Source organism: Stegostoma tigrinum, chromosome 37 (genome assembly GCF_030684315.1).
Source record: "Stegostoma tigrinum isolate sSteTig4 chromosome 37, sSteTig4.hap1, whole genome shotgun sequence".
Taxonomy (NCBI): domain Eukaryota; kingdom Metazoa; phylum Chordata; class Chondrichthyes; order Orectolobiformes; family Stegostomatidae; genus Stegostoma; species Stegostoma tigrinum.
Window position 1 is genome coordinate 18,872,100 of NC_081390.1, and position 23,308 is coordinate 18,895,407.

General features: G+C 43.1%; 1 protein-coding gene across 8 annotated transcripts in view; it reads left to right on the plus strand.

Moving 5' to 3' along the window:
• LOC125467516 (annexin A4-like) overlaps positions 1–23,308 on the plus strand; it is a 75,608-nt gene that overhangs the window by 46,421 nt on the left and 5,879 nt on the right. For all 8 annotated transcript variants that reach the window (XM_059640234.1, XM_059640230.1, XM_059640231.1 and 5 more), the window contains 6 exons: positions 148–261; positions 3,667–3,757; positions 11,235–11,314; positions 13,776–13,832; positions 17,957–18,050; positions 19,346–19,441. In XM_059640234.1, the coding sequence (XP_059496217.1) occupies positions 148–261; positions 3,667–3,757; positions 11,235–11,314; positions 13,776–13,832; positions 17,957–18,050; positions 19,346–19,441 (532 nt within the window). The remainder of the gene's footprint in view (positions 1–147; positions 262–3,666; positions 3,758–11,234; positions 11,315–13,775; positions 13,833–17,956; positions 18,051–19,345; positions 19,442–23,308) is intronic.

Here is a 23,308-nt window from a genome sequence, read left to right on the forward strand (position 1 = left end):
GGTAGCGGTGGTGGTTGTGAGGGATCCTGTCAGGAGCAATGTATTATATGTATGATGACATGACGTAGATGCAGTATTCTCTGGTCTAGGAGAAGCTCCAGACCACGTGTTGCCATGCCTTTGATATTTGACCTTTGTCTGTTGCAGGATTTGATAAAGGAGCTGAAGTCCGAGTTGTCGGGTAATTTTGAGAAGTCAGTCCTGGCATTGCTGAAGCCATCTGTGCTTTATGATGCAGCTGAACTGAAGGATGCCATCAAGGTCAGTGATGAGCTGCTGAAGCAGTACAGCAACAGACCTGTTTTTGCACAGAACTGCAGCATGGAGTTAGCAACACTGAAACAGGCTATACTTGTTTATGCTCTGTCTGAGTAACTTCGCACCTTACTCCACCAAACCCTGTTAACATAATTAGTTCTCGTGCACTTAGCTTCCCCTTAAATGTGTCTGTGTGAATCATCTTAGCCACTTGTTGTGGTAGGAAGTTTCACAAAGTAATTGCTTTTTAGGCAGAGACGTTTCTCATGAATTCTCTATTAGATTTACTGGGGCTATGTTACATTAGATGGTGCAGGATTTTGGTCTCCCTGACCCAGTGGAAGTACTTCCTCCACCTCTGCCCTGTTCAACCCCTTCATAATTTTAAAGGCCTCTACCAAATCACTGCTCTGGCCTTTATTTTCTAACAACTGGTGCAGATACAAAGTCCACCTTGTGGGTTTTTCTTTGATTCCTTCTTCCAGTCTAATGTGTTGCAAAGTGAGCAAATTGCACAGTTTTGAAACAGTTACATGTGGGCGTTAACTTTATCTATATCATACACAAAAAAATACATTGACAACTCAGTGCCTAATATTTTTGAGTTAGTTTCAACAATGCTAATAAGCATGGAACAGCATGACGCGAGAGATAATTAGCAGGATAAGAGTGCAGAGTGAAGTACCAAAGCAGATTAGCTACTTAATGCCTCTTGTCCAACAATTTTGATGCTTTCAACCACCTAATAAAAATTGAGTTCTATTTACTTTTGATTTGAATTAGTTTTAGTGTCACATATACTGAAAGGAGTTTACAAGTTGCCACTTAAGGCGCCATCTTGTATACGCATAAACAGATTCCTCGGTACAAGTTTTTAGGAAAATAATTAGAAAAATGAAGAAATAAAATGTCCAGCTTTACAGATCATAGGAACAAATTGGAAAAATAAATCAAACGTTCAGAATAATAGTCCTTCCAACCCAGTGGATGCTGGCACTTAGCTTCCAGACTGTGCCGGGCTTTACCTCAAAGCCAGGAGACTGCTCTGGAATCACCTCAAGGCTGCAAGTCCATGCTGAGGCCATGTTCCATGGGTCTGAAGAGTCTTATCTGCCCAGGAGGTGTTTAATAATATGTACAAAAAGGTTGCTTTCCCTTTTTAGAAAGAAAGGCATTCATCTCTCAGACACCTCTTGTGTTGTCTTGGTTCAAGTCAATGTATGGTTTAGAAGGGGTGGCTGCTAGGAAGTTGTTTCCATTAGGCAGGGAGACTAGGACCAGTGGGCACAGCCTTAAAATTAGAGGGGGTAAATTTAAAACTGAAATGAGATGACATTTCTTCAGCTAGAGAGTGGTGGGCTTGTGGATTCATTGCCACGGAGTGCAGTGGAGGCCGTGGACGTTGGATGCCTTCAGGGCAGAGATCGACAAATTCTTGATCTCAAAAGGAATCAAGGGCTACAGGGAGAGCAGGGAAGTGGTGTTGAAATGCCCATCAGCCATGATTTAAGTGGCGGAGTGGACTTGATGGGCCGAATGGCCTTACTTCCACTCCTATGTCTTAAGACCATAAGACCATAAGTCCCACCTGTCTCAGACGTACGTTGTAACATCTCTGAAAAGGGTGTTTTAAAAATAATTTTTCCTGTTTTCCCTAGAATTTAGAAGGTTATAGGGTGATCTGGTCAAAGTCGTGAAGATATTAACAGAAAAAAAACAGGGTAAATAAAGATAAACTATTTCCACTGGTTGTGGGGAATTCTAGAATAGGAGGCTTGAAAATTCGGGCCAGACTCTTCAGGAGGAATACGAGGAAACATGTTTACACATAGAGAGTGACAAAGGTTTGAACTCTGTTCCACAAATGGATGCGAGATCGGTTGATAATCTTATACTAGTGATAGATTCAATTTTTGTTGAGCAAATGTATTAAGGCAGGTATATTGAGTTAGACCACCATTAGCCATGACCCAATGAAGCAGAACAGGCTTGCGGGACTGAATGGCCTACTCCTGTTCCCTGCACGACGACAACAACAACAAAAACAGAAGTTTCTGCAAAAGTTCAGCAGGTCTGGCAGCATCTGCAAAGAAAAAAGTCAGTTAACGTTTTGGGACCGGTGACTGTTCCACAGAACTGGAACAAAAACGAAGTTGCTGGAAAAGCTCAGCAGGTTCGGCAGCATCTGTGAAGAAAAAAAAATCAGTTAATATTTCGGGTCCAGAGACCCTTCCTCAGAACTCATGTTCTGCTGAGCTTTTCCAGCAACTTTGTTTTTGCTCCAGCTCTTATGCCCCAACCCTGAACGTTTGATATGAGAAAGCAACTTGTCAAGCTAATTTGACTTGCAAATAACCAAATGATATTTTTAATGTTGAGAGAACAATTCAGTTCTATTTAAATACGTACATCGCAAACCCAAGTGTATTTACATGTATTTTCACTCCCAGCACTCTCATCCTTCTAGTTGGGTGGCACGGTGGCATGAACACTCCAACAGTGTTCAATGATGTTACAAGAACCATACAGTTCATGAACAGCCAATACGACAGAGTTTTTTGTATCGTTTGTAGAATTATAGAATAGTTACATCAAAGGAGGAGGCCATTCAGTCTTCCTGTCTGAGACTGCAAGAGAAACTCAATTATTACTATTCTCCCACCTTTTCCCTATGGCCTTCCAATTTTTTTTCTCTCCAGGTAATTATCCAATTCCCTTTGGAAAGCCACGATGGATTCTGTTCTGCCATACTTTCTGATAGTGCATTCCAGTTGGTCTTTAATCCTACCTTTTGACCAGATTGATTACTGTAAAAAAAGCTTATGATGGTCACATAGAAGTGTTACTGACTAACTTCACATTTTAGATACTGAAGTTACTTGCATTTGCACAACCAGCAGGAACCTAAAAGAAAGAACCTGAACCTACTTTAGTAACTGAATTTACATTCACCGACCCCCATTGTGGAATTTGAACCCATTCTCCAGTCCAGAATATTGGTCCAGGTCTCCAAATTACTGATTCATTCAAATTGTACCTATGCAACTCCTTCCTGATTTCAGAAAAACTCATTGATCAATGAATTCATTTCTGTCAGTACTCTCTACAATCCTGCCACTTCTTCCTGCTTTTGGAGAAAGTCATATAAGTTCATCTGTCAGTATTGCTTACAATCCAGGAATGATATAAAATAAGTAAATACGTTCCTGTATGAGCCCTGAGGACATCCGATTGCTGAAGTCTGATCCTGCTTTGAGCAGGGATACCCTCAGGATGGGTAGGGAAGAGACTGGCATCTGGATAAATTCTAACTCTTACCCCCAATTACAGTCCATGCCTGTTCTTGTGGATGTTTGATTTCATGGTCGTCAAAAGGAGAATTCTTGATTATTCTGCTTCTGAATGCAGGGGGCTGGTACAGATGAGGAATGTTTAATCGAGATCCTGACATCCCGTTCCAATACAGAAATCCACGCCATCAACAGTGCTTACAAAACAGGTGAGGTATGACGAGCAAGGTTTCGGATTTACAGACCTCTTGCCAGAGTTGTAGCTTGTCATGGATTGTTTGTTTGTTTGTTTGCTCATCTGTAGCAGTTACATTGGTGACTGGGGTGGAACTACATTCACTTTTGATTTAGGGGTCATTTCTCTGTGACATTCATTTCAAAGGAACAGCATTGTCATGCCATATATTCTAAGAATTGTGATGCTTGCATTAAACACTGTGTGAATTGATTAAACAAAAAGCATTGGCCATAACTGTGCTAGGGCAACTGACATCATATCTCCTTTGCTAAAAGAACTGTCCAGTGAGCTACTCGATAGTGCAGTTTGGGTTGATGTCAGTTCTAATGGAAGTAGGAACTGCTGCAGCTGTCCACAGTGCCTCCAAACTGGGTAATAGACACACATCTCCGATCCTTGCTGTGAATGCTTGTTCCTTGGCCCTTAAAATAAGTGCGAGCATCCAATAATTTTTGGGCTGTAGCACATGGGCTTGTACCTGAAGGAATCCCACCTACCTTCCCTAGTCCCACCCCTCCTCTACTTATTTCTGAGCTCCCTTCGCCCATCCCATTTCTGTAGAAGGGTCCCAACCCGAAACATCAACTTTCCTGCTCCTCTGATGCTGCCTGGCCTGCTGTGTTCCTCCAGCTCCACGCTGTGTTATCTCTGACTCCAGCATCTGCAGTTCTTACTATCTCCAAGGTGTCAGTAGACCCTTGTTCCCAATATGAGGGATGTAGTACCATTCTAGTAAGTGAAGCCACCCTGACAACTTACTCAGTCACAGGATGTGGGCACCTGTGGCCAGGCTAGCACTTACTACCCTGAGGGAAGTTAAGAGTTCACCACATTGTTGTGGCTCTAGAATTACAGGCCAAGTAAGGATGACAGATATCCTTTCTTAAAGGGCATTAGTGAACCAGATGGGCTTTTCTGAGGATTGACAATGGTTTCCATGGTATCATTAGACCCTTAACTCCAGATGCTATATTGAATTCCACTATCTGCAATGGCAGGATTTGAACCTGGATCCCCAGAACAATATCTGAACTAATAGTCTTGCAATGTACCATTAGACCATTGCCTCCCCTTAAAAGTCTATACAATGACCCACTCTTTCAAAAGATAAGACCAGCATCGATATCAGTGACCTGCAGAAACCCCAAAGCATGCAAGGAGCAGCTGAAGCACGGTTATTTTCATAAGATCCCTGAAATAATGCTTTCAATGAGCAGTTACTGTGCTTTTTGTTTTCAGAGGTTGCTGAAACAGAAACATTGGAGAATATCACACAACTTTCCACTCCAACTTTAAATATACCCAAACCACTGAAAAAGGTAGGAGGTCCCAGTGTGACCTCCCACAAAAGACAATGCCTGTCAGCAATGCAGCACTCCCTCAGCATAACACTAAGGTATTGACCTGGAATAAAAGCCCACTCTTGGTAGGAGAACCCAAACTTGATGCTTCAATGAAATTTCCGATTACTCAATTCTCTCCGAGTTGAACAAGTGCAGAAACAATCTCTCGAGTTAATGATTCAGTAAGATCACAAATCAGTCTAGTTACGCAGTGCCTTCTGTAGTTCTGGCGCTGGTAATGAAGGAAGTGGGTGACCGAGGCAGGGAGAGGATATTGGAGTTGCTATGGGAACAACCAGGACTGAACCAGACATTGTGTAAACATCAGAGATAATGGGAACTGCAGATGCTGGAGATTCCAAGATAATAAAATGTGAGGCTGGATGAACACAGCAGGCCAAGCAGCATCTCAGGAGCACAAAAGCTGACGTTTCGGGCCTAGACCCTTCATCAGAGGGTGATGAAGGGTCTAGGCCCGAAACGTCAGCTTTTGTGCTCCTGAGATGCTGCTTGGCCTGCTGTGTTCATCCAGCCTCACATTTTATTATTGTGTAAACATCGCTGAGAAGACAAAAGTCTGTTTGTTTGTAGGCATATGTAAGGGAGATAGCATGGCTGTTAAAGGTCAGCTGTGCAGATGCAACTTTTTTGATCTCAAACATCACAGAAACTGTTCACTTGGCAAACAGTACCAAACGTGAGCCACAGGGTCAAGGTTATTAATGAGGAAGTATTTTAGTATTAATCTTTCTCACCAGCAACAGACTTTCTAAACCGGGAATTCTTGCAATGTAGTCTTATTATTAACTCTCCTGGTTGATAAAGTCTGATGCTGGTGAGAAAGATCTTACTGTTAAGAGAATGCCCTTTCTAGAGAGCCTTACGAACTAGGTGAATGTACCACAAACAGAGCTGATCCAGCCCTCTCAAGCAGGATTAACCCAACAGTTCTTGCTAACCAAAGCTCTGTCAGGACTGGGAATCTGGGAGAAAGTGAGAGGGAAGTGCTATTTTTCAACTTGTTTCACTAAACAATTAATCAAGTGCCCAGGAACTCCAGTACGCTCTTCCCTCTCTCTGTTTTTTAAAGTTAGTTTGATATCATGGTTTACCGATGATTTAGCCCCGGTTAGTTGCCAACTGCACCCCACCAATCCCCATGCAGACACCAAAACAGATGCAGAGAGACACATGGGGACACGCGCCCGCGCACGTGCACGTGCACATGCACATATACTCACGTACACGTACTCTTGCACTCTCATGCATGGACAGACTGACATACGGACACACACACACACACACACACACACACACACACACACACACACACACACACACACACACACACACACACACACACACACACACACACACAGGGACACGGACACAGTCCATCTCAGACCCCATGTCAAGATAAGTCTTGGGAGCTAATTCCAGAATTGAACTGTTTCCACACACACAGACAGACACACAAGCGTCACACATATCTCAAGTCTTGTGAGCTCAGTGCCAAATTGGAGCCAAGACACAGAGACAGAAGTGCAGAACCACCAAACCAATCCTGTAACTTGAGACGTAAACACTTCTGTTAAAAAAGCAAATCAAATGTATGAAAATCATGAGCTGCTTTTGTTTTTTAAATTAATAACTGACAGTTGGATAATAAAGCTCAGTGGATTATGTAATCTCTGATAGAATGGAACTTTCTACAAAAAATATATTCATGTATCTGAAAATGTTTTACAAAAGTTTGTTTATTAAAATTCTATTTATTATCCTGCTTGTATCAAAGAAGGAGGATCATTCTCCCTCCATTGCAGAATGATACAGCATTGAAGGAGACCATTTGTTCCTCACTGCTGGATCTTTGGATGCATTTTCCAATTAGCCAAATTTTCCAACCGAATTTCATCAGTTCCACTTGGAGGATTGTTATTGTGTTAGCCCCCTTTGGCTTTTCAGGAAATGGGTTCCAAATTGCAATCATCATTTCTCAACGTGAATTAATAGACGTTTTCCTTCCTGTCTAATCAACCTGTTCAGAGATGTTATAACACACCTCTGGAGCAGGTGGGACTTGCACCTGGATCTCCTGGCCTATTGATAGGGACACGACCATGGCACCATAAAAAGCCTATTGACAGATGAATATGCTTAAGGAGGTAAATGATTAAAACAGGTCTGGTGAACGATTCTAGGCTTACAAGGAACCAAGGCTCTGGGAATCCTGGAACCATTGCCTCTGGATTGGATTAAAACCCAAGTTTCAACTCCAAATGATTAATGTCTACCCTATTGCACAAACCAACGCTGTTACATTTAGGCAAACTCTGCTGTCAGACTTCAGTTCCTAAAATTGCATCTAAAATAACATTCTGGAGTCAGTGGCTCTCGCTTATATCTTAAGTACAGGGAAATACCACTGTTTCCATTGAAGAATGTCATAAGGTAATTCAGTAATCACTTTGCAACTTGTCCCACCTCACTGGAGTGGTGTGATGGAAATCATTTAATCTCACTACTCCTTGAGTCAACACAAAAGTTTAAGTTTTTAAAACATTGTATGCAAAATCTCCAAACTACCTGATGTTCATACTGAGGTGAATAGAAAGCACCGACCAGGTTCCTGTACTTGAGAAGAATCACCATTTATTACAGGTCATTGGATTCCAGCTACAGGAAATTGATGATATTAAATTACATAAACTCAACAGATTAAAACTTTCAATGCTTTACAAACACAAATAAACACAAACAGGGGGCAATAAACACATGGGAGAAGGGAAAACTGGGGAAAAAGACACAGTTCTGCAGTCTTTGTTCACAGAGAGTTAGTTCTGAAGGTTTCTCCTCGACCTTCCTTTTTCCAAATGCTTCCACTCATTTGTGGGAGGCACAGGGTGGCTGACTCACTTATGAAAAGACTCTGATTGGCCTAACTCAAAGTCAACAACTTTTTTTTTAATCTTAGAATTAGCTTTATTGTCACATGTACTCAAATGAGCATAGTGAGAAGTTTACAAGTCACCACTTATGGCACCATTTTAGGGGAAAACATAGAAAAAAAAAGTCCAGTATTGCAGATCATAGGAATGAATTAAAAAAAACAAGTTAAGAATAACAATTGTTCCAACCCAGCCCATGCCAGCATCTAGCCTCGAGTCCATGCCAGACCTTCATTCTAGACTGCACAGGGTTTCATCTCAAGGCTATGGTAATAAAGTGTGGAGCTGGATGAACACAGCAGGCCAAGCAGCATCTCGGGAGCACAAAAGCTGATGTTTCAGGCCTAGACCCTTCATCAGAGAGACAGGCCTTCATCTCAAGGCTTCTGAGGCTGAAAGACTGCTCTGGAATCGTCTTGAGGTTGAAAACTCATGCTGAGGCGATGCCAAGGCGAGAGATCGCCAAGAGACTGCCATGCCATGTCTGTGCTAAGGCTGAGAGTCCGAGGCTACATTGAGGCCAGGAGTTCAGAACATCGCCAAGCAGAAAGGAGAAAGAAACAGAGTAGGGAAAAAAGGGAAGAGAAACAGAGGGGCTGAGGAGTCCAACTGTGCCCCCATCCTGGATCATCTTGTAGCATTGGCTGAAGGAAAGATAAGCTGGTGTTCCTTTTTCAAGTGGCTTACTGCAGACATCTGAGAGAGAATATTTTTTGGGCTGTTGCTGGTTCCACTTCTGGTCTGACAAAGTGAATATCTGCCTTATCCACAAACTAGTTTTTCAGCTCCCTGACAACCAATCGGATAGCGTTTGGCAAGCAGAGGATCATTGTCAGTGGCTTGCGAAAACCAGAGACCAGTTATTAATCTGTTTCGTTCGTACACAACCCCTTAGCTCCGTCTCGTCTGCACATTGCTGGATCTCTCAGATCCACAGGCAAGGGTCACAATAGGTGTCACATTCCTTCCTTTCAAAACATGCAGCCGTCCTAGCAAATCCTTGGGTTTCAAAACAGTTCTTTCTCATTTCAGTCGACAGTTTTAAAAAGCACTAAAACATAAAGACGTGGGAATAAATTTTTTAGAAAAAAAGTTCTTTACAAATTTTACAATTAAATTTTGAAGTGGGCAAAGAGCAGGGCTAACTTGGTAACTTTTTCAGAGAGTAAGCACCAACATCATCTTTTGCTACTGCTCTTCTTTTGGATACTAATAGCATTACTGAACAAGATACTGCTTTTCTTACATTCAGCCGTATGATTAACCTTGAAAATGGTTGATGCAGGACACATCAGTCATCACCTTGCTTTGTAATTGTTCACACTCTCGGCAATCACTTGGTTATTCCCTATTGCTTCTGGTCTCTGGTTGCTGCAGTCCCCCCAGAGCCAGGGTAATCTTCCCCTAATGCTGACCTCTGAGAGGTGCACAGTATTTTGTTCTCTTTGTGGATTTGTTGTGACTCCAAGAACAGAAGCTGTCCTGGTTCACCGACCCAGTCCCTCTCCCTAAAATAAAACTATATCATTGGGTCAAATAGAAAGAAACTCTTGGGAAACTGTGGTTTCCCGAGAAACTCTGGAGTGATTGGCTTAATTTACTGAGAAATTGTCTCTCCTCCCCCACCCCCCCACCCCAACCGATAATTTTGAGAGAGTTATGTCCACGGCATTGCAGGTAGAGTTTAACTGGGTAACATTGTGCTACTTAGCAGTACTGTGAAACTCCCACTCCTTCTGGGGTGGCACGGTGACTCAGTGGGTAGCACTGCTACCTCACAGCACAAAGAACACCAGTTCAGTTCCACCCTCGGGTGACCGTGTGTATGGAGTTCGCATATTCTCTGTGCCTGCGTGGGTTTCCTCCAGGTGCTCTTGTTTCCTCCTTTAGTCCAAAGACGTGCAGGTTAGGTGGATTGGCCGTGGCAAATTGTACATTGTGTCTGGAAGTGTGCAGACTGGATGGATTGGCCGTGGGAAATGCAGGGTAAGGAGGTAGGCCTGAGGGTCAGTGTGGACTTAATGGGCTGAATGGCCTGCTTCCTCATTATAGGGACTCTCTGATTCTCCGTCCTGGAAAACAGAATCTAGTGTAAAGTATTGACTTTCTCTCACTTGCTGGAACCAAATGAGAAGAGTTCAGGTTCACGTTCATGTCTGGTCCTGCAATTCCCATGAATAAATCAACCTGAGCAGTCAATATGACTGCTATGAGCATGACGTCAAAGAAATGTTTGTCATAATGCTAAGATACATAGGACATTATTAGTGCTGTAAATATTTAATTAAAGTCTATCGCCAGGTGTTCCTGGAGCACAAACATACAGTGTCCACTAGTCTCCCAAGTCTTCCACAGTTAGTGGGCACCAGAAGGGCTAGACCCCCACTCCCCCAAACCAAATTGTAATTTTAATGTTTTAAGTTTCTAAGATTTGACCTTGGTTACAGTTCTCCATTTAAGGGCCTGCACCCTGTTAAATTTGAACCAAATCAAATCAAACTAAATTAAAACCATTATTTTAATTGAGAGATAAGGACCGTTCCGAAACGTCAGGTTTTGTGCTCCTGAGATGCTGCTTGGCCTGCTGTGTTCATCCAGCTCTACACTTTGTTATCCATTATTTTAATTGGTTGCCTTTAGGATCCAGTAAAGGGAGCCCCATGGTTTGTTGTGTTGCAGTTGTATTGTCCCTATTTCTGAGCCAGGAGACTTGGCTTCAAGTCCTACATGTTCCTAAGGTGTGTAATGCGAAACTCTAAAGAGAGTCTCCTGGGGCACCAGGTTAGTGATTAGGAGGCAGGTCTGTCTAATGCTGCACTTTGTGAATAAATACACTGTCAAGGAAAGGATTTGCCTGGTTTCATACTTCACCTTGCCTGAGATTCTGACTGGTTTGAACATGTGATTATCAAATCTGCTGCAGAGGGTTGGCTTGTTTCCAAGCTCCTGTCTCAAGTATGTCAAATACTCGGCTGGCTCAGCATTCTGTGTGGAGGGAGGATGAAACGCGGTGGATATTGCAGACTGGTGACTGACCTTTCATTAGTGAATGATCATGGTCAATCTGCAAAAAAGGTCACCCACCTGAAATGTTAAACCCTCTCTAGTAAAAGGCCACAATCAGACACCCTGAGCATAACTGCATTTTCTTTTGCAGAGTTTAAAAAGACTCTGGAACAGGACATCAAGAGTGATACATCAGGCCACTTTGAAAGGCTGCTGGTCTCCCTTGTCCAGGTAATGTGGAAATAGTGCTGTTCCTGCTTTTGTTTCTCATCAAATCCATCATTAAAACTGATCACAGTCCTTTACAAGATCATCAGCTTGCATTTGTGCAGCAACAATGATGTGGTAGATCATCTCAAGGGGCTTCACAGGAGAGTTACCGGAGAAATTTGGACATTGAGCCAGACAGGGGGATAATCGGATAGAAGATAGAGGCAGGATTTTGGGCCATTCAGCCCTTCAAGGCTACACTGCCATTCAGCATGATCAAGGAGGTCAGTGTATTCAGTTCCTGCTTTCTCCTCATTCCCTTTGATTCCTTTAGCCTGAAGGACTATACCTAACTCCTTATTGATTATAGTGATCATAGAAAACTAAATCCTTTTTACCAGTAAATTAGCTGTGTGCTGTATCTGTCTCTGTTTTAATCAGAATGTCGTCTCCAATCCAGTTAAATCTCCCAGCAGGTGAAACTCTGTTGTAATTGTTACACTATCTGTAACACTGTACCCTGAACTTCCTTCCTGTTTGTCTACTCTCAACCCTCTGCCAGCTAATGGGTCTGGATGTTGATGGCGTGTGTGTCATTCACTTCCACAGTCATTCAAAATGTACCCTCCTGACAACTGGACTAGAATCAATAAATTATATATCAATATAGGAAAGCACGATGACCAAGATGCGACTAAAAGCACAGCTACATTTCATCTGCACACTTACACATTTACATTACTTTGATCAGATACAGAACAATAATGCAATGTGTTGTGCAGAGGGGAGAACATTAATGGTTAGGGGTTGGAGGGAGGTAGCAGGCCCAGCAGAGGAGTGAGCTGTCACTACAATTAAAGAAATTTATAGAGCAACTTTCATTGCCTTCTGACAGCCCAATGTACTTTCCAGCCAATTACCTACTTTTTAAATTGTGGTTAAGTGAATTCACCAAATTCACCAGACAGCACCTTCCAAATCCACGACTGTACAGATGCATGGGAACACCCCCTCCTTCAAGTTCCCCTCCAAGCCACTCACCATCCTTATTTGGAAATATATCACCATTCACGCGCTGTTACAAGTCAAAATCCTGGAATTCCCTCCCTAAAGGCAACGTGGGTCAACCTACAGCTGGTGGACTACAGTGGCTCAAGAAGGCAGCTCACCATCACCTTCTGAAGGGCAACTAGGGATGGGCAATAAATGCTGGCTCAGCCAGTGATGCCCACATCCCACAAATGAATAAAGAAAAGCCAATGTTGTAATGTGAGAATTGTAGCCGCAGCAAGTTTCCATAAATAACAACATAAAAATGAACAAACAGACGACTAGTCTTTTTCAGTGATGTTAATTTAAGGGATATATATTGGTCAGGACACTGGGAAGAACTCCCCTGCTGCTCTTGAAAATAGTGCCAGGGTGGCACAATGGCTCAGTGGTTAGCACTACTGACTCACAGTGCCAGGGACCCAGGTCCAATTCCAGCCCCGAGCAACTGACTGTCTGGAGTTTGCACATTCTCCCTGTGTCTGCATGGGTTTCCTCCGGGGTGCTCTGTTTTCCTCCCACAGACCAAAGATAGCTATGCTAAATTACCCTGTAAGTGTCCAGGGATGTGCAGGTTAGGTGGGTTAGCCATGGTAAGTGTGGGATTACAGGGATGGTTTGGGATACTCTTTGGAGGGTTGATGCAGACTCGATGGGCCAAATGGCCTCTTTCCACACCGTAGGGAATCTAAGATTCTGTCTATGGACCTTGACCTCAAGTGTGGGTTGGGCAGTTTGACTCTCATCTCAAAGAAGGCACCTCTGACAGTGTGGTGCTCTCTTACTTGGACTGTCGTGCAAGATTCCTGTGTTTGGCTAACCCACTGGAGTGGGACGTGAGCCCACAACCTTCTGCCTTGAGGCAAGAGCGAGGCAAAGTTGAGTTTTGAGGAACTTGCTTATGCAAAGCGGAGGTTAAGGGTGAAAACTTAGAAAGCAGGAAATGTGATACGGGAGGCTTTTTATAAATGAGGCAGTGGGATTAGGAAAACAAACCATGGAACTAGAGTTGCACAAAGTCCTGTTCTTTCAAAATTTCACGTGTCAAAATGCTTGCACACAACCCGTCAAGAATTGTGGTTTTAGAAAAAAAAATAATTTTGAATGCAAGGTCAACTGTCCCCTCCACCCCCCCCCCCCTCCCCCCCAACCCCTGGCCCATGCAGAGTTTACGTGAATTTTTTTTTAGATCCAGCAACCAGTTAATTACTGGATTTCTCGCTCCACCAGAAGTGTGTACAGAATCATAGAAGTGTTATGGGTCTGTGTACATTGTGCCTGTACCAGATAGTTAAATGAGCAGAGTTAATGAGATCTGTTTAGGAAGACAAATTTTGATTCCAGCTGACTGTGCCTGTATCATATGCATGAATCAAAGTGACCCTGAGTTGGTTTGGATGACCATTGAGCCTTCTTTCCTCCTGATCTCCAGGGTAACCGTGATGAAAGCCAAAATGTCGACATAACACTGGTTAAGAAGGATGCTCAGGTGAGTCAGACAGTACAGTACCATGCAACACTGTTGCCAAAATCCTAATTGGAATGAGCCATGGTGGAATTCTTGAAGCAGCCTGGAACCCATTGGATGATCTGCTGTCTTGGCAATGGTGACAGTGCAATGACCTAGCACCCCCCCCACCCCGAACATTTTAGAACACCGTCTTTTCTTCCAGTTTTGTACGTTATCTGTATGTAGGAATGTACTTGTTACTCCATTTCTGTTTTTCAAGTTTGTGTTCTCACATCTGCAAGGTGGCACAGAACTTTTTGGTAAATGTCATAGGGATTGTGTCATTGTCAAGTTTTATCAGTGGGAGAGTGAGGTGGGCAGGGAAGAGACAAGGTAAGAATTCATTGTGTTGAAATCTAAGGATTCTTGCATTCTGGAAGCTAGCTCACTGAGGAGCAAATAGACAACCTTCTGCAAAGTGGTGGCGTAATGGCTTAGTGTTTAGCACTGCTGCTCACAGCGCCAGGGCCCCAGGTTCGATTCCACCCTCGGGCAACTGTCTGTGTGGAGCTTGCACATTCTCCTGGTGTCTGCGTGGGTTTCCTCCCACAGTCCAAAGATGTGCAGGTTAGGTGGATAGTCCATGCTAAATTCCCCGTGGTGTTCAGGGATGTGTAGATTAGGTGGGTGAAAAGGGGATGGGTTTGGGTGGGATGCTGTGAGGGTCAGTGTGAACTTGTCAGGCCAAAGAATCTGTTTCCACACCGTAGGGATTCTATGGATTCTATTCTAAAGCTGTTGGTCCTGCCGATTTGAGAGTTCAAAATGTGTGGATTTTCTTATTTATATTGAGAGACAGTGAACTGCTCAAGAAGCATAGTGGTTTCAGTACAAATGATCAGCCAAACTTGCATGTCTTGGTGGTGAGTATTGGTATTGCTCACAATGGAGGACAATAGTGAGTGTGCAGAGCTTATTCTAAGTTTAATCGTCAATGACATGGTTCAGGTCATGAGAGAGGAGTTTTATGTAAGAAATAGGTTTAGGCTACATGGTCCCTGTAGCCTGCCTCATCTTTTAATAAGGTCAAGGCTGAATACCTGCAACAGTTGCACTTAGTTGCTGTGGCTTTGTTTCTCTTAATTGCCCCCAGGTGCTTAATAGTCTTACGCTCTGCAACAGCCAGCACTGTACTTGACATGGAAGCATTGGGCATTGACAATGAATGGTTTATTCCCAGTTCTCCCTCAACTTGCTGCAACAACTGAAGTGTATCTCGAAAAGACACTTACTTTTTTCCTTGAACTCTCGGGTACAGAGAAAGGGTTTGTAGCATTTTGTCATTGGAAGAACTCAATCTATACATGTTCAGGCTTCACTCTCTTCACTGAACAACATTTAGCTGTTGATGACTTTGGGGTCAATTTGTATCAACATAGCTATTCTGCCTTAAACTATTTTGACGACATCTTTACTTTAGCAGAATGCATTCAGTTCTGGATATTCTCATTATTTGCATATATTTGTAACATTGATGTCACTAGTGTTGAGGACATCAAGCTCACTTATGACACAATGGGGGAGCAGCAGGAGTCGATTACAGGTTAATTGCTGCTGTTGAAGGAGTTTGGGATTGGCTTAAATTAGCAAATTGACAAACATCCCTGTAAATTCCAAACTGGGCATTTGGCACTTAAATGTCAATTTCTGGCTCTGAGCATGAGCTAAGACAAATCCATGGCAACAACAGGAACTTATTGAAGTGTTACAAACGACAGAGTTTCCCTTCCCATGGAATGCCAGCTTGCAATAATTTCACCAACTTGGATTGTTCAAGTAACTGAGTTTGCTAAAAAGTCCAAACCATCATTAATCAGAAAGTCCTTTGCATTTTTGCCCATAGAAACCTTTTCAAAGCAATAAAGCAGATCAAATCTTAACTGACACACTGTCAAGTATATTGTTGTTATCACAGTGTATTCAATGTTAGTAATAAATACATCTTCAAGACCATTGTAAGTCTGCTTATGGAGAAAGTTGTCATTGGCTTTAGTGATTTCTGCCTGTAGCATTTAAAAACTTTCTGTAAGTTTTAAAGATTTTTGAGTGCTTTCTCATCAAAACCATTGGAGGCTGCAGCAAGCAGAATGAGAACAAACTGGGCAGCCTGCATTCTTAATACTAACTAACCTCCAGGGCCAAAACAAGTCTTGAAGCCGGAAGTGTGGCAGAGATTCAAGTCTGACACTCCCATTTTAAGAATGTTGCCAGTGCTTCAGATCAAAGTTTGGCTTCACAAATTTATGAGCTTATTCCACCCGCACTTTTAATTCTGGACTTGGGTGGAGGGAGACATTTTGTAGCCCTGGCTAAAATAAACTATTTTTTAAAAAACAAAACTTAACCGGAAGAGTTTAGTTTGAATAAGGTATTTTAGGCTCCAGACTCCCCAGAATTTATTATTTTAAAAAAAGTTGTATCAGTCCAAAGTTTTTCCACGAAACGTGAAATAAAATCACATCCCAGAGATCAGAGAAGATGTCAGTGATAGATTTTTGTTTTCCTCCCTAGATGTAAAATTGAGTGCTTTCATTAATGAGTTAATGATCCAAAAAATATTGCAAGTTGTACTTCTGCATTCTGACCACCAAGCCACATTTGTTCGTGATTTGGTATGAATAGAGAGAACGTGCAAACTCCACACAGACAGACAGACACCTGAGGGTGGAATCGAACCCGAGTCCCTGGCACTGTGAGGCAGCAGTGCTAACCACTGAGCCACCTTGCCGCCCACTGGCCACTTTTGGCCAGTTACACAGTTCCAAACATGATCCTCTCTGTGTGCTTTGTCCCCAGTGGAGCACTGCTTTACATTTACAATGCACTGATACCCTGTACGTTTCTATCACTGTTGATCTGGTGTTACTGTGATGTTGAGGAGGTGATTAGACTCCTGAAGAGAACTCATGGTGCCATTCTTGCTCTTTACTGCCCATCCCCATTGTTTTCATTTGGTGCAGCTTTGTAATAAGGGAACAGCACCTGTGTGGCACTTGAGGTGCATATGGGCCATAGTTATTTTTGTTTTTATTTGTTAATGGGCTGTACGTGACTCTGGCTGGGCCAGCTCAGCAAACCAGGTAACACAGTTGGCTGAATGGCTGGTTTATGATACAGAATGAAGCCAACAGTGTGGGCTCAATTCCTGCACTGGCTGGAAGGAGTCTCCTTCTAAACCTCTCCTCTTCACAGGTGGCTCAGTGGTTAGCACTGCTTCCACTCAGCACCAGAGACCAGGCTCCGCTCCACCCTCGGGCGACTGTCTGTGTTGAGTTTGCCACATTTTCCCCATGTGTGCGTGAGTTTCCTCCCGCAATCCAAAAAATGTGCAGGCTAGGGTGGATTAGCCATGCGAAATGTCGGGTTACAGGGATGAGGTGAATCTGAGTAAGATGCTCTTCAGAGGGTCAGTTACGGACTCAATGGGCGGAATGGCCTGCTTCCACACTGTAAAGATTCTATGATTCTCACCTGAGGCAAGGTGACCCTCAGATTAAACTCTCCGCCAGTCCTCGCTCTCGCGCTCGCTCGCCCTCGCCCCCTCTCTCGGCCCTCCCCCCTCGCGCCCTCGCCCCCTCGCGAGTCTTAGGGTCTCCTGAGACTATGTTACTTTACCTTGACCTTTTCGACCAGGTGATGACAGAAAACCTATTTTCTTGAAAAATATTAGTAAACTAGATGGGCTTTTACAACAATCAACAGTGATTACATAGTCACCATTCAACTGGTCTTTTATCATAGATTTAATTGTATTTAATTGTCATCACTGGCCATGGTGAGACTCAATCACCAGGACATGTTTGCAGAACATTAGCCTGGAGTTCTGGATTACAGTGACTGTATCAGAATGGCATCGCCTCCCGTAATGGAACAAGGAAGGAAACCTACTATCTACAAGAACAACCAGTTTAAATTAATTTGTATCTGATATAATATTTTCTCTGGTAAGTAGCATGCTTATTGACAAGATGTATTGACAAATGTGATTTATTGAAATGAATCAGTAACTTAGAAGGGAAGAATTGAAATGAATTTGCAGATTTTCACATTGAAGTGGGCCATTGCTTTGAAAATCTCATAGAATTTTCTCTTGCTATCTTCAGGATTTATATAATGCAGGCGAAGGACGTATGGGAACAGATGAGTCAAAGTTTAATGCCATCCTGTGTGCAAGGAACAGATCCCACCTGAAAGCTGGTAAATGCTTGTTTCTGACTGACTGACTGATCTTGAAAAAGAAATTACTGTAAAAATGAAAATCTAAAGAGTATTGTGAATTTCCGATAAATCTTCAGGCATCACCATTCATATTAGATTGTATTGGCTTCACAGAATTCCTACAGTGTGGAAGCAGGCCATTCAGCCCATTGAATGCACGTTGACCCTCCAAAAAGCATCTCACCCAGACCTACCTTATCCTAGTTACCATGCATATACGATGGCTAATCCAACTAGACTGCACTATGGGCAATGTAGCTTGGCCAGTTGACCCTCACCTACTCATCTTTGGACTAAGAGGGAACCGGAGCACCCGGAGGAAACCCATGCACGCTTAATGTGGCAAACTTAACACAGACATATAATTGAGCGTGGAATTGAACCAGTGTCCCTGGTGCTGTGAGGCAGCAGTGCTAACCACTGAGCCACTGTGCCACTCCACCATTTCTCCCCATTTTATGGTTGAATTGCTAACTTGAGCCACGTTGATTACTTAAGAACAGAATAGGAAGGCAAGTAGTCGATATCCTGACTTTGCTGTTCAATAAGATCTTGAGCGATCTTCTAACTCTGTATCACTTTATCACCCTTATCCCTTGCTGAGAGATCAAACTTCAGTCTATCTAACCCTGAAATATGCTCAGAGGTGGAGCACCCGCAAGTCTTTGGGATGGAGAATTCCAAAGATTCATAATCCCCTGATTGAAGAAATCTCTCCTCATCTCAGTCCTAAATGGTCAACACATCTGTGGTCAGGGCTGACAATCATCCAATGTCTACCCTGCAGTGAATCTTTGTAGATGCAGTGCACAGTGGCAGCGATGTGTACTATCTATACAAAATGCACTGCAGTAACTCAGCAAGGCTTCTGCAACAACACCTTCCAAGCCCACAAAGTCTATCACTTAGAATGGCAAGGGAAACAGATACATGGGAACACAACCAGCTACAAGTTCTCTTCCAAGCCACTCATCAACCTGACTTGGAAATATATCGCCTTTGCTTTGGTGTTGTTGGGTCAAAATCAAGGGATTCACTCCCTAAGGGCATTGTAGGACTGCAGCCCACCACTGCCTTGTCTAGGACAATTAGGGATGAGCAATAAATGCTGGCCTAGTCAACAATACCATGTCCCAGGAATGAATAAAACTCTTCCAGAGTCTTTTAGGGTTTAGGTTATGTATATTCTTAGTTATGAAAACCTATTTATTTGTGTTCCAGAAATAGAATACCAAAATCTTTTAAGGTTAAAAGCTCTGCGTTTTTAATTTCAGTGTTTGAGGAGTATCGGCAGGTTTGTAAATATGATATTGAGAAGACCATCAGCCGGGAGATGTCTGGGAACCTGGAGCGAGGCATGTTGGCAGTAGGTGAGTCAACCTCATAATATTGATATAAATACCTATATCTACATATACTGACACACTAATGTGGTACTGTATTCCCTTGATATACATTTACTGTTCAATAAGATTAGTTAAGTAAAGAAGGAAGATCTTCAACAACTGGATTATGTCAATATAGGTTTTAGCTGTGTTTTTCAGAGTTTAGAATTGTTGCCATTTTAATATGGGAGGACAAAAGTGCTTAATTGCAGAAGAAGGTTCTAGGCCCGAAACGTCAGCTTTTGTGCTCCTAAGATGCTGCTTGGCCTGCTGTGTTCATCCAGCTCACACTTTGTTAGCTTAATTGCAGAACGCTCTGTTTTGTCCAGCTATTTTTTCTAAAATCTATAGCAAAAGGAAATGATGCACCAATACGTGGAAACTATTACTGAAGGAAAGGGATGGAACTTTGCAGTTGATTCATCAGAGCTTCCTGGGTACAGCACTAATGGTGCGAGCACCTGAAAGAAATTGTAGTGCTTTCTGTGTCGGAAGGATGTCCCAGTGCCCTCTACACTGTCCCAGGAATTATTTATTAAATGTTGGTCATGTTGACAATTACAGCAGTTAGCTTGTACAGCAAGGTCACCCGATGAAGAATGATCACTGACTGAATGATCTGTTTCAGGTGGAGTTGACAAGGTATATATTGGCTGAGGTGTATGGGCTTGAGTCACAGGTCAGCCATGATCTCAAAGAATGACACTAGAGGCTTGAGGGGCTAAATGAAGTCTTGCTAATCCTAGGTCTCTGAGGTACATGCCCCACTGTCTTTCAAAAGCAACCTGGGAATCATTGTACATCATAGTCTGAAATGGAAAACACCTCTGACGAGGCAGCATTCCCTTAGTGTCATACTGAAGTTTGCCTGGGCAATAGGTTCATGTCCTTGGACCTCTGAGATTCCGAGGTGTGAACCTGTCACTGATTCAAGTTGCCACTTGTTGAAACGCAGTCAGAAATGTTTCATTTCGTTCGTGAGAGATCCTGGCAAGAGTGAGGTGGTAGTGGCTTGTATTTTTGAAAAGGGCAACAAAGATTCCGTGATCCGGGTTTTAGAATGGACGGTAAAGATTGGAGACTGCTGAATGAAGAAGGGGGAAGTTAGGGAGAGCAGAGAGAACAGCACGTCAGAATGTTATGTATTGACGCACAGGTAATTTTTTTTCCTTGTGTTTCATTCTTTGAAGCTTTCCGGATTCTCGGTGTATGGATTAGTACAATGAATGTTGGTGTTTGTCTTTGTGCATGTCTTCACTGTGTTTGTGTGCAACAGGTAGTGGAAATCCCAATGAAAAAGTATTTGCCAAATACAACATGTGGGCAGTACTTTATCAATGAAATGTAATATGTGTGCCCTGATTTGTACTGTCTTGGCAATGCAACATAATTGTAGAATTCCACCCCTCTGGCCTGGATTACCTTACTCACAGACATACAGTGACAATAAAGGCCACCCATCTGCCCCTTGCCCTGCTGAAAACCGATGCTTTTTCAGGAATTTCCCACTGTTTGTCTTCCCCTATTGCAATGGTTGTGTGGTGTTTTAATAATCCCGTTCTAGGCAGTTTTTCTCTCAATGGCTCTTGGCATATTCTGGAGCTGGTCTTCACCCTTCAAGCTGCTCGCGTTTTCATACTCTTGAGTCTCTGCTCTGTGACCGAGTCCTCATTCTTTGATGTCACTGGACAGTTTCCATCTGAGAGTTTGTAAACCAGGTTGTCTGAGTCAGCAGTCTCCTGAAAAAGCTAAAGACTGGTGGTGTTCGCATACGTGAATTAATCACACAATAGTGTCTGGCAATAGGTTAGCCCCTCTGTTCTCCAAGCAGTGGAAAAACTTTGAGATGATGCTACCACTGGTGCTCTGCGGTTTAAGTTTCTATTCTAATGTAAGGTTTGGAGTGTATAGTTGGAGCAGATGCTGGAGTCTGTGCTGGAAAACACAGCGGGTCAGACAGCATCCATGGAGAGAGAGAAAGCTAATGTTTCAAGTCTGGATGAGTCTTCATCAGAGCAGAAAAGTTTGAAGTGTACAGTTGTTTGTTGTAGGCAAATATTGCCATATCTTGTAATATGACGGGAGGCACATGACATTTGAGCTTTGCTATTGGAGTTTTGTCCAGTCTAAGTATCTTTTTGAGTTTTTCTCACTCCTGGCTTGCAAATGAGGCTATACCTCTCACAGACAGTGGAATCATCAGCCATGTGACATGGCTGAAGCAGGTAGCATTTACTTTAAAACAGCGACTGTCTGAAAGAGAAGGGACCAGAGGAATTTGGAAGCAGTGATTTGAGTGGGAACAGGCTTAGTCAATACTAGAAGGACCAGTTGGACCACAAGGCTTTTCTGATGAAGGGTCTAGGCCCGAAACGTCAGCTTTTGTGCTCCTGAGATGCTGCTTGGCCTGCTGTGTTCGTCCAGCTCCACACTTGTTGCTGGAAATCACAACGGGTCAGGCAGCTTTCATGGAGGGACAGCAAGCTGATGTTTCAAGTCTAGATGACTCTTTATCAGAGAATCATTGAGACTCGCAATGTTAGCTTGCTCTTTTCCATGCATGCTGCCTGACCTGTGATTACCAGCATTTTTTGTTTTCAGTACAGATTCAACAAGCATTTGCATTCATTTGCTTTTCCCTGATCAGGCAAGTTGCTCCATCGGGTGGTGTGCCCTAAGATTGCAAATATTTTGAACCAGTCAAAAGTTTCTGGTTGCCCTTCTGTGCAGAGACCCATTCAACTCTCCTCAAAATACAGCTGCTTTACTGTCTGTATTGAATTCTTTAGATACCCAAGATGTCTATTTTACATTATCCTTGACCTTTTCATTTTAAACTGCTCCTCTCCCTGACTTTGTCCGGCTGAGTTCACCCTCATTTCACAAAATAAAGGTTTGCATTTATTTAGCATCCTTCCCAACCTCAATGTCTCTAAGTGGTCTGCTGCCAATGGAGTATTTGTAAAATTGTGGTTACTGTTGAGCTGTAGGAGATTTGGCTTCCAGTTGGTGCACTGCATGTCCCACAAACATCAATGTAGTAATGAACAGTGGATTTGTTTTGTATCTGTGATCCCACACTGGTGTTTGCTTTAGATCGTGGCACCTGCTGGGAGTAGGGGAGTGTAACTATATAAACCCAGAGTCAGAATGTTGTGTTCCTGCACAAGACAGTTGCTGCATCTTGAGCTCTTGCATTTATCCTGGCAAAGTACCTCATGGAACTTCAGTAAACAGGAGTTTGGAGAAAGGTGAGGGTGGAGGGGCATGGAAGTGCAGCTAAAAAAGAGACTTTTGGAGTTGGGGAGACGCCTAATGAATCAAGAGGTCTTGAAAGGACATCAGGGTACAGAAGCAGGAAGGCTGAAGGCTTTTATCAATGCAAGGAACTGGGGATACCTGCAATCGACCTGAGTCACACTCACAAAAATGTATAGCTGGGGGATAATGACACCCTGAAGAAATCTGTCAATGGGAGCAAGGAGTCTGGTAAATCTTTTTGCAGGTGTAACTTTTATTTTGTTCCTCCCTGGGTGGTGGGCATTGCAGTGTTTTCTGCCCATCTGTATTTGCCCCAAAGGTGGTGGTGAACTGGTGTGGATAAATCCGTGTTTCTGATAGAAAACTAAAACCCCTCTCCTTACCCCAACCTTGATGAAGAGCTCTTTTGTCTGTTTGAGACTGGGAACAGAGTATATGCACCGAATCACGGAGTAGTACTCTAGGACTCTGAGTGAATACTGACTGCAGCACTCTGATATGCTATAGCTTCCAGTCCTCGAGCACCAATTGAATGCCCACATTCCCGACCAGTGGTTCAGTTATCTCTCAAAGTGCTAGTGGAGCTTGCCG